Source organism: Rutidosis leptorrhynchoides, chromosome 4 (assembly GCF_046630445.1).
Source record: "Rutidosis leptorrhynchoides isolate AG116_Rl617_1_P2 chromosome 4, CSIRO_AGI_Rlap_v1, whole genome shotgun sequence".
NCBI lineage: Eukaryota > Viridiplantae > Streptophyta > Magnoliopsida > Asterales > Asteraceae > Rutidosis > Rutidosis leptorrhynchoides.
Window position 1 is genome coordinate 533,816,841 of NC_092336.1, and position 12,008 is coordinate 533,828,848.

Genomic DNA, 12,008 nt, shown 5'->3' on the forward strand with positions numbered 1-12,008 from the left:
ATTCGTAAGATTATATGTAGCAACATTTTTAAAATAAGTGTCCAATATGCTATTATTCTTTTTTTTTTTAAAGCAAGATAGATTTCATTCAATATGCTATTATTCTTGATTAATGAAATTACTCAACTATATTTTTTTAGCCAGTGTTATTGCTGTTATGATTAGTGAAGTTTCTTAACTATAGTTTTTGAGTAGATAGTAGTGCATAGCTTATGTCACATATGAAAATGAGAATACATCTTTTCTAAGAAAAGTATATTATAGCTAGTTAAGAAATAAGGGGGTCTTGGTTAATTTTCAGGTACTTGAAACTCTTATATTTCCATTAAGCGAATTTTTACTCACACTTTACTAATCTACTTACTAATCATGTTAGGTTTGCCTTAAACAAATACTCAGTATAAGTTTTTCATGTTAATCAAGTTTATTTTGTTTGGATACAAGAGCAATAGTTTTAAGTTATGTTTAACGTTTATGATTAATGATTAATTAATAATTAAGATTTATAGTACACCTATTTACTGGAATATACACATCAGAGTATCTTAAAAGGTGCATCAGATAGATAATCACGTAAGGCTCAAAATTTTTTGAAAAGACCAAAAAATTAGAGAAAAAACCCCTTATATACATGTGTGGACGTGAAAAATGATCGGATGAGTGATGTCTATACACGTCAATAATTTGAAGCATAGGTTTTTAAAAAAAATCATCAAATCATTAAAATCAAAATAAATAAATAAATAAATAATAAATAAAATGTACTCCGAATCATTAACTTCGTTTTTGGGTCTCAAAAGATGGGCCAAAGGATGGGCCGTGTATCATAAGGGCCTTTACGGATAGGTATATCTTTTCTCTACATCCGAATGAAATCAAACCCTAGCAGCAACACATTTCACTCCCGCAGCTTCTGCAATCATCTGCTCTGACGAATCAACAATGGTAATCTCTCTTTAACTTCGACGCTTTATGAATCATCAATAATCCATAAATAATTTCATTTGATAATCGTTTAATCTTATTCGTATCTTATAATAATATAAAAATGTAGGCATCAGAAAGGAAACAAGCGAATCCAATGAGAGAAATTAAAGTCCAGAAGCTCGTTCTCAACATCTCTGTTGGTGAAAGTGGCGATCGTCTCACTCGTGCAGCCAAGGTCTTTTTTTTTATTTTTTATTTATTTACTTTTCATCGAAACCCTAGTTTTTACTTTTTTAATAATTTTTTATTCTATTATTCACTGAAGTTGAGTTTATAATGTTTGTTAATAAGGTCTTAGAACAACTTAGCGGACAATCTCCTGTATTTTCAAAGGGTAAGAATCTGCTAATTGTATTAATTGTATTTATGTAATTTACTAATTTATTTATATTTTTAGGTTGGCTAGTAGTGTATTGTATTAATGTATTGTGGTGGTGAATAACAGCAAGGTACACTGTGAGGTCATTTGGTATCAGGCGTAATGAGAAAATTGCTTGTTATGTAACTGTTAGAGGAGACAAAGCTATGCAACTTTTGGAAAGTGGTTTGAAGGTGAAGGAGTATGAGTTGTTGAGGCGCAACTTTAGTGACACTGGATGCTTTGGATTTGGTATCCAGGAGCACATTGATCTTGGTATCAAGTAAGTTGCTAGTGCTTTTTTTTGTTAATATTGATATTGATTGATATGTATATATGTACTTGTAGTTGATCACTCAAGTAAAATCAATTTATTGCATATAGTTGATAGATTGTAGGTTGTTGCTGTTTGTGATGGTTAACTGATGTGTAATGAATTCAATATAGTTTTATTTTATAGATGAACCAATTGTCGAAGTGTTGTAAAAGTTGTATGAATATGCTACTTGAGAGTTGAGACTTATAACCCGTTCTTGGCCTACTTTTTTGTTTTCTTTTTATTTTGTTATACTTTAGGTACGGCATATTACAAAATTATGTGACTAGTTCTTATAAACGTGGTTGTCATTATAGATAAAGCGAGTCTGGTTGAATATTTGAATGTAAATTTTAGGCTTCACTTTTTTTATATGTATATGAGGGTCTGTTTTACTTCTACTTTGACCATGATTTTGGATTGAAGTAATGAAAAGATTGAATATCGGGACGTATAATATCAACAAAAGTTGCAGGGTGTCTTAAACTAATTTGCTACTTGTATTTTTTTTAATAACTCTTTTGTTTTATTGCAGATACGATCCCTCTACTGGTATCTATGGTATGGATTTCTTTGTTGTTCTAGAACGTCCTGGTTACCGTGTTGGCCGTCGCAGAAGGTGCAAGTCTCGTGTTGGGATCCAGCACAGAGTGACTAAGGAGGATGCAATGAAATGGTTTCAAGTGAAATATGAGGGTGTCATTCTCAACAAATCCCAACAAATTGGAAATTAGAAGCTTGCTTTTTGCTTATTGTAATAGTTTGGAGTTCAGTTTTGAAGGAAGTTGATTTATATCTGTTTGTATGTTTTGGATCATTTGAATCTCTTGTACCGGTATCTTTAATGTTTTTATGGAGCTTCTATTTTGATGCATCAATATTTATGTTTCCTTGATCTTGTCATGCAATTATTTAATAGTTTCGTTTCAGAAAGTAATCTACACTGTTTCAGTATATTACTGTATTTTAGGGTGGTAATTGACTTTGAATCAATGCATCCTATAGGGCTGTTTATTGCTTTTTAAAATCATATAATTTTTCTTTCGTTAATGGGAAATTTCCCAGCGAACCTTTTATTGAGAACAAGAATTAAGTAGGGCATTCCCGAGTCAACCGGTCAATATTTGCATTTAACTTGCAGTTCACATCACAATAGACCATATAAAAATATAACAAATATATAATATATAATCAAAGGGCTTCTGGGTATCAAGAGAATTCATGGATCTTGATGTTGTGGGCACAAATGTTGTGAGTTCGAGTCCTCTCGTGGACACAAATCGTGTGTGTTTATTGTTTAAAAAAACAACAATAGATCATATAACAAGCTCAGCAGCACCATTAGATCAATGTTTAGACCAACTTTTCAGCGTTACATCTTTATACTTCTTTAAACCCAGCATTATCAATTAGGCCAAACCATCAAAATTATACCTTTTTGATAGAAATAATCAATGAGATCAAATGTTATCTAAAATAAGAATAATTTTATGTATATGACAAACTTTATAAGTCACGAGTTAAAATACTTGGCTGAACTAAATACAAACTAAATATAGAAGATGTCTACATTGGTATTGTCTGTATGTAAGTTGGATGAATGGTATCACCTATATAGCTAGATGATACTATTTGGCATATAAAAGCATTATTTTAAAAATGTCTTTTACAGCTTACAGTAGATATTTGGGAATTGACATAATGAACAACACAAAATGTTGCAACAACAATCAACTTTTGGTTACTTGTGTTATTACTTGAAATACAAGTATTTAGAACAATACTACGTGGCGAATTTTTCGCCACCTGTATAAACGTTGTAGCTTAAACTTTTGCTTGTTTCCTAACCATCTTTTCTGAATTCCCCGTCTCTTCTAAACGCTGATGAAAATGTGTAAATTACGTCTTATTAATATCTTCTTTTGCTAGCATTTCACAGGATGAATTACACAAATCAATAAAGGGATAATATACTAGACCTGAATAGCAGAACTAGTAACCTGTACAAAATCACACTATAAAAGAATTTAGCTTTATACCGATAAACTGTCACATAGTTGTAATCTAAATTGTCTACCAATATTTGATGATGTATAATCATGAAATCAGACATCAGATTGTGAAACAAAAAACGAAGTTATGATCTACATACAACAGCAACTTTAACATGCTGCATCCGGAAAAATTTCACAACTTTTTGAGTGAATTTTCAGGCAAAAAGGTTATACTAAGAAGCTCAAGTTTTCAATTAGTCCATTTTGCAGTATGCGTTTGACAATATTCATCAATAAGAAGTTGGAGTAACAGCAGAACCGCATAGCTGAACTATGTCTCTTCCACCTATTAAAAGTTTCCCACAGAAGAAACAGGTAAGAACACAGAATGGAAAAACCCTGATGAAGGTAAATAAATACACCCATTAACAAAAATAATAATTCTTAGGAGGCACATAACTCTCATATGATGAATTTATAATGCTCAGCCTAAAAATCAAACTGAGAGACCTTGTGCGCTTTGGCAACCTAGCAAGTATTTGGCAACCCAAATCTTCATCTATATAATGAACAACATATCATTATCATTATCATTATCCATGTAATGCACGAATGAAAAACATAGGTGATACATATATATAGCTAACATGAGCAAAAATCATATGTATAGATGATACGTATGTGTAACTAACATCGAGCAGAAATCATATGTATCGATGATATGTATATGCAACTAACATTATCCATGCAGTTTCAATGCTAAATCTAGGAAAACTGAAATACATAGAATTGCCTTAATTTATAAACCATTTATTCACGTTCTCATTTTTTCGCCTATGTAAAACAACGTAAACCAGTTCACCATGTTCTCATTTCTCCCTACCAATCATGCCTATAAAAAATTTCCCGCACATTTAGCATAGTGCTATTTTTTTTTTCTCCTTTCCTTTTCAGGGCCCAAATAGCATGAGAACACATCGAAATCATTACTTTTCTTATTTTCTATAAATATACTTTCTCTTTTCAATTATTACTCATAAATGGGGTATAAAAGCTTCTGAATTAGAAGGGGGCAAAACAGCGGGTCAATATGAATTATTTTTGTACCAGTTAGAACACATTTGCTCACATTGACCCAAAACAGTTTGTTGTCGAAATCATTTATCATATTCAATCAACAATATGTGTGTTAAAATCGGATAAAGAAATTATATCATTTTAATCTCTTAAGTTTTCCAAATATATATTATTTAGAAGGCTTTAAGCCTTGCAAGTACACTATGGGCGACTTTCGACTTGTTCAACACACAAACAGTTCCCTTCTTGAAATTTTTATAACTTTGTTCACCTTCAGACCGGTTATAAGAAAAATGTAACCTGGACCGATCGATTCATATGTTAATGAGTTTGTAATTGAACATCTACATACTATAAGTAGATCATAATGAACTGCTCAACAAACTCTCAGATGGAGTTTTCATCATTGTAAGAACAAGTACTATGTGTGCGTGTGTGTGTGCGCGCGCTGTGCGTGTGAAGTTATCGTGTCTGGATATAATATCAGACAGAGTAAGAATAAGAAGGTGCACCTAGAATACTGTGAAGCTCGCACGCTGAATCTCCATTTTTTGGGCGAGCAGAGCAGTCAAATAATGAAACAGATTGAATGATTTGAAGAACCTACTCCCAAAATCGTTTCGTTCCCAAATAAAGAGAAAAAAAATTCTACCTACTTTTCTTTTTAAAATCTTTAGGACCAACAAGATCCTCCAAACATTCATTCATTTCCTCCAAAAACTTTTGTGCTAACTCTGGCTTACCCAACTTCTTCAAATTATTAATAAGCGATCGATAAACGTATATTGAAGGTCGGACACCCCTACGCTTCATATCTTCAAACAGTCTCAACGATTCTTCTATATTACCCGATTTAAACAAACACTCGATCAACGCTGTGTAAGTAATCAAATCAGATTGCAGACCCACTTTTCCCATTTCATTTGCAAGCACCACACACAAGTCAAATCGTCCGACCCTCCTCAAGCTATGTAACAAAGTATTGTACGAAAATATGTCAGGGGCAATATCGTCATTTCTCATAGACACAAACAAATTAAGCATCTCGTCAATTCGACCACCTTTACCTAATATCCCCATGACAGTATTATAAGTAACCAAATCTGGTTTAAATTTCAAACTTTTCATATGATCAAATACAAGCATGGCATTATGAACATGTCCACACTCGGAAAACGCATAGATAATCCGGTTAATAACCGTCACGCTTTCTGTACTAACCAGTTCCGATATTTCCTTGACAAAAGATGGCACAAATGTCAAATCATTACTCTTCGAAATAGCCTTAGCAACATTAAAATATGTTGTTGAATTCATCAAAAGATGGTTAACTAACATATCTTTGAAGACAATACTCGCAATCTGCGTATCGTTGTTTTCACTCGCTGCAGCTAGTAACAGGTTATAATCCGGGAGGCTATATACAGCATGCTTATCACGCAATAACTGCAGTAGCTTTGAAGCTGCTTTTAGCTTTCTCTTTTTACAAAGTTCGTCTATGTGATTCGTACACAATTTCTTAATCGAACTTGGACGTTTCTTTAGCTCAGAAGTAATTTCATCCAAAACGCGATACACCAATTCTTCTTCCTCCGTAGATGCTTGCGTTACTAATGACCGACTCTCGAATTTGTGTGTGCTACGCGTGAAACAGGGTGAACGTATCCACGGAACTTTACACGAGGTTGATATAACATGCTTCTGCAATTATACACATTTCCTGTAAGAATAAGATCATATCCATATCTATATCCATATCTATATCTATATCTATATCTATACGTATTTGTATATCATTATATACTAAGAAGACAAAATGTGAGCCCTAATACACATTACACATGAACAATGAAAATTGGATGTAAAGATACTTTGGAATTTGAAATATTTGATAACTTACAGTGTTGTATTGATAATTAGAAACTGATACATTTAATCTTTCATGAGCAAAACTGGGATGGCTGCAAGAATTATTGAATAAAAAGGAAAAAATGCGAAATAATTTGGGGGTTTTCCATCGACGAGCGAATATTAGTTTCAGAAGATTGGAATGAGGGTGCATCTAATTCGATTGTAGGTTTTTTCGAAGTTTAGGGTTTAGCTAGGGTTTAAGAAGAACAATGCCTTTGAATTTGAAGAATTTGGGCGTGTCTGGACTTGTCGATGAATTTGTGGGGGAAAATTGTAAAGTTACACAAGATATTGTAACATTGTAGGTAGATACAAAACTCATTAATGTTAACTTCAAAAATTGAGAATAATTAATTATCTTTTTTTCTCAAAATTAAAGAATAATATAATATAATAATAACTAATGAAATGACCCGTGGAAACACGGGGTTGTTTAAACGTAACAGTTTAATGATATGTTTTAGGTATTAAGTGAACGTAAATGCTAAATTTATTTATTTTAATCACCCGTGAAACCACAGAGTCCGACTAAGAAACTCGTCAGCTGAACATTTCATCAAACACCTAAAATTCATATTAAACAATCCACATCCAATCATAAGAGATAATATTGATTGTCATTTTATTTTAAAAGTGTAAATTAAAATATAAATTTAGAATTGGTTTCCTTCTGTCTAACTTTTATCCTTCTCGTACTCAATTAAAAATAAATAATTAAAATAATACAAGATTATTTAATTTTAATAATTAAAACAATTATTAATAAGATTTAATAACAATAATTAATTAATAAGATTTAATTTTAATTCAAAATTATTTAGATTAATGACATCACCCACCATATTTAGATTTTTTCTTTTTGATTTTTTCTTAACAAAAGGAATTAACCTAATAATGACATCATCATTATAGCATTTTAATATTAACTATAGATAATATAATATAATAATAAGACTTAAAGAATAATAATGACACTTTCATCGTATGAAAGAGCCCATCAAACCGAGGATTACAAAAACAACCGACAAAGCCTCGTAGCTAGAAAACGAACTAAAAAAGAAAGCTATCAAGAAACGGGCCCCGCCTGAACCAAAAAACCAAACCCACAAATAGCAATACACATTTGAACAAGCTACTAGAGATTCAAGAAACTAGCCAAACTAACACAAAACACCAACAAAGTGTGCAAACCAAAACAACTAAAGAAGCAAAATCCTTAGAAGTACAGTTAGAACCCGCCAAGTTTGATCGTTGCCCGAGTTGCATTCTTGGACTTAGAGACCGGTCTACTCAACTTTCCATCCACCTTTTTGATTTTCACCGCATTTCCTGTTCTAATAAACTTTCGGGGAACCGGGGAGAATGGAATTCGAGGTGCCAACATCGGAAGTCGGGGCAACCTTACCCTCAATAAAGTCCTCAACTTGATCGCCCATGAAGAAATCGTGTGCTGCCTTCCCAAACGTGAGGTCATAAACGCCATCGCACAAACGATATGAATGATCATCGACTGCAGCCTTCATCTTAACCTTCTTCCAAACATTACCCCTACGAAATGTTACCCCTTCGGTTTAAACCTGGAGCCAAACAAGACTTCTAGCGACCAATACTATCTTTAATGACACCTCCAACTAAGCTCTAAAAAACAAATCCACCACCAATCGGAGATGAACCAAAAAATGTGACCGAACCTTCCAACGCATCCGCCATCAACCTTTCGAATTGTATCCCAGGCATCTAAATCATCCACATCCACCATATCCCATGGGATCAACCATACCCATGCGATCAGCAACAGAATCACCTTCATTCCCGAATAACGCTTCTTTATAGTGTCCAAATGTGTGGAATAAAACGATGGAGCCGAAACAGTCAACCCAATCACCCACAACATTTTGAACCTCATCAAGACCCAACATGATTTGGTCTGGGTTTGAGCGGGCCAACAACTCTTGATCAAACCTATCAAACAACACTCAATCTAAACTTGACAAGTCGCTCAACTGGGACACCCAAACTTAGAAGTTCGAACAAACCAACACATTAAGGTCTACCTCAACCAAATCAAGAATGTGGTTCGTACACAACGACTTAATAAACACGTATAACAAAACGATATTATCGAGAGATGTCAAAGCCTTGGCCAGGGACAATACTTCGCCCAAAAGTCCAACAACAACCCTCGCATTTTTGGTAGAAACACAAGTGGCCAGAATTCTTTTGACCTCTACCCAAGCGAACGGGAAGAAGTCCCAGCCAACTTCGAGAATGGGCTAATCTACACGAACTCGTCAGCACGAACATAAATGAGTGTCCTTTGACTTTAACATCCAACAGTGGGATGACATCCTCCAGGAGAACACATAACACCAACCTTTCAGTAACAAACTTGTTCGAGATATCTTGCGAAGAAGTCTTGACCCTTCTTAAGCCTTTTTTGCCTATTGGAAAATCTAGAGGTCCAGCGAAATGGCCACCTCACACAAATGGGATGGCCAAGAATTAGTTCTTTTGTACAAATATATCATAATATTTAAACTCATTAATGTTAAGTTTTTAGCCCGGTAATTTTAAGTTATTAACCATGATTGTTAAATTTTTGAATTTGATAGATTTTTTATTGTGACATAACAAGATTTTCAAAAAAGTTAACTGTAAAATGACACTGTGTTGCGATAAAGAGGCATAATGGTGGTGATGTGACAATTTCTTTAGGGACTTAATGAAAATGAAACTAAAGAAACGAAAAAAACGATTAAAATTAATCGTTTTCCTCTCCATGTTCCATTGTTACACATCCCATTTTTTGAAGCCATGAATGCCCCACTAGGGACGTTCTAACGCCTTGCATGGTGAACTTCAGACGACAAAGCCTCATTACCACTTGTGTTAGGGCTAAAAAAATTAAACTAAAAACTTATATTATAATTTTTGTGCATTATTTGTGTTTTTTTTAGTGCTCGTATATTGCACAATTACGTATTATGCGCGATTCAATTTTTATAAAAGAAAAAACGTCCACGAGAATAGAACAATCCAAGTGTCAAATGACAAATACAATTATATACCATACATAATTCTTTATAGTAGTAGTATTCATCAGAAAACACAATAGTCGGTTAATAATACACCAAAACCTTTTATTTAATAAAGAAACCATAACTAGGAGATAGCCGATGCCCTTAACAAGAGTTAATTAAGTAATACGTAATACGAGCGACAGTAAACAAGAACATGTTTAAAAAAACATGGTTAACACGATCACATTTCATCATTTTAACTTAATTCGACCAACATTTAAGCGAAGGCAGCATCGATGCACAACCATTCTCCAACAAAGACCTTGTCACAGTTTAGGTTAGGGTTGAAAGCACTGAAAGAAGCAGGCGAGAGGCCGAATGCCTTGATGATGCTGAAACATGTATCCCCAACTTCTGTCCCATAAATTTCGTTACACACCAATGTTGCTTGCTTCACAGACCCTATTAAATGCGAACCAATTAGTTAATATGAATTTGATCAAACTTATAGAAGCAAAGAAAATTAGTTGTACACATATTAGTATGATAGTTAAAGCATTTAACTTACTCTTGCTAAATGTCATTAATTTACTTTCTCCGATGGAGATAACGAGAGCAAAGGAAAGGATGAGAACGAAGATGAAAAACATTGAGCCGTTGCGGTTTGCCATTTTTAATCTTTTGCTAGTTTTGTTAAAGTGAACTTTTTATCAATTACTGGTGAAAATGGGATGGTGTTAATCTTCAGAGTAAAGGAGTATAAATAGAGCAACAGGGCATACAATTTGTAAATGGTACCAAGAATAAAAAGATAAAAGCCTTGTTATGATAGGAAATGTGGACGGCCTCTTTGTATACAACATAAAACAATGATGTCACTGTATGCGGAATTTGGCAACTTGTATTGCAGACTTGTGCTTAAAAAGATTGTCATGTTGATGAATTCAGCAAGCGTACGTCACACATACATTAACATCTTTAACTATAGACTAAAAGGTGTCGTTCAAAGTTATAGTAATGCTGCAAGTTCTACTAAGTTAATTAGAGAGAGAGAAAAGTCGTTTATCGAACAGAATATTTGTAGCTAAAAGAATTTTTATTTTAGGGAATTACTATTTATTTATTCAAATTATAATATAACAAGTGATGAAAATTCAAATTACTATTTATTTCTTTCGGTTGGTACTGATTTAGGACGATTGATGAAGGTTTATTATATAAACTAGATTATAAACGGCGGGCGCGTTGCGGCTTCAAACCTTGTTATTCTTGGGTTGGTTGTTGTCGCTTTCTGGGGTAACATTCTTGGGCCGTCTGGCGTCTGAGCCTATTGGTTGGAGTTATTCTCCAAATACTTCTCTTGTTATATTCAAACTGCTTCACCTTTAAATGAAAGACCCGGATAACTATGTCTGCGCCTAAAGAAAACATGGAAGAAACGTGGAGGATAAACAAACCCAATGGTATATCTGCAGAAAACGTGGAGAACTACCTTCTTAAGGGACTGCAGAAAACGACCTCCTTCACAACAACGATGAAAATTCAAATTGTTAGAAGAAGCTCTCAACCATTCTTGAAACCAAAAAATGGCACCACAAAAACGGCAAGCGCACTTGCAATCACCAACATCATAAGCAGTGGTTACTCCTGCAATTCAGAAAATGGAACAATAACAAACATATTATGATAACAACCCAAAAATTCGACATATAATGAAACAACATCAACTAACATACCTTCACGAACACATGTATCAGACACTAAAGTGTTGGAAATATGGAGAACTTTAAACAATTAGAGGGAAGATTCCAGGAAACTCACATGTAGCTTCTACGAAGCTGTCAGGAAACTCACATGTAGCCTCCATGAAGCTGTCAGGAAACTCACATGAAGCTTCAAGGAATTGTTTTTAGCTTACTCCTTAAATCATTCTATAAATAGACCCTCTTGTAACTCATTGTAAACACACCACAAATATTCAGTAAATACATTCTCTAGTTGGTCCGTGGACTAAAGCAATCACAACGATTGCATATAACCACGTTATCTCTTGTGTCGATTTACATTTCTTGCATTTATAATCTTTCGTTCATTAAGTGGGTTAGTAATCTTGTAGAATTACTATCGGTGACTGATCTCGTTGAATCACTTTGCGTTGTTTTGGGTCCTAATATCCTTACATAAAGCTGGCAGAGATAACTCAGAATCAGAATGCAGGCCACCTACATATCTAAAATAAATAGTCACAAATGAAGATCAAACAAACACAACAAATGATCAAAATTAAAAATAAAATAAAAGAAATTAAAGTACAAATATACCCATAACATTAGATGATCCAACCA

General features: G+C 33.7%; 2 protein-coding genes across 3 annotated transcripts; one reads left to right on the forward strand and one right to left on the reverse strand.

Annotated features, from left to right (window-relative positions):
* Positions 1–849: 849 nt before the first annotated feature.
* On the forward strand, positions 850–2,535 carry LOC139845039 (large ribosomal subunit protein uL5). The gene is made up of 5 exons (XM_071835263.1): positions 850–945; positions 1,055–1,162; positions 1,279–1,321; positions 1,433–1,628; positions 2,197–2,535. The coding sequence occupies exons 1-5, from the start codon at positions 943–945 to the stop codon at positions 2,393–2,395; spliced, it is 549 nt and encodes a 182-aa protein (XP_071691364.1). The 5' UTR covers positions 850–942; the 3' UTR covers positions 2,396–2,535.
* A 1,203-nt stretch (positions 2,536–3,738) lies between these two features.
* LOC139845040 (uncharacterized) lies at positions 3,739–6,888 on the reverse strand. Of its 2 annotated transcripts, none has more exons than XM_071835264.1 (3): positions 6,633–6,888; positions 5,245–6,433; positions 3,739–4,001 (listed from the first exon to the last, which is right to left on the reverse strand). In XM_071835264.1, the coding sequence occupies exons 1-2, from the start codon at positions 6,792–6,794 to the stop codon at positions 5,381–5,383; spliced, it is 1,215 nt and encodes a 404-aa protein (XP_071691365.1). In that variant the 5' UTR covers positions 6,795–6,888; the 3' UTR covers positions 3,739–4,001; positions 5,245–5,380. The 2 variants fall into 2 exon arrangements, with proteins under 2 accessions (XP_071691365.1, XP_071691366.1); XM_071835265.1 differs by having other exon boundaries at positions 3,739–4,214.
* Between the last annotated feature and the right edge of the window lie 5,120 nt (positions 6,889–12,008).

What these genes read in the sequence shown, in the direction of transcription:
- LOC139845039 (XM_071835263.1), top strand. An exon ending in GTCTCACTCGTGCAGCCAAG is followed by an intron (nt 1,163 to 1,278) that starts GTCTTTTTTTTT and finishes TTTGTTAATAAG; the next exon opens with GTCTTAGAACAACTTAGCGG. An exon ending in CACATTGATCTTGGTATCAA is followed by an intron (nt 1,629 to 2,196) that starts GTAAGTTGCTAG and finishes GTTTTATTGCAG; the next exon opens with ATACGATCCCTCTACTGGTA.
- LOC139845040 (XM_071835264.1), bottom strand. Translation starts at nt 6,794, where the DNA reads ATGCACCCTCATTCCAATCTTCTGAAACTAATATTCGCTCGTCGATGG. An exon ending in CTAATTATCAATACAACACT is followed by an intron (nt 6,434 to 6,632) that starts GTAAGTTATCAA and finishes GTATAATTGCAG; the next exon opens with AAGCATGTTATATCAACCTC.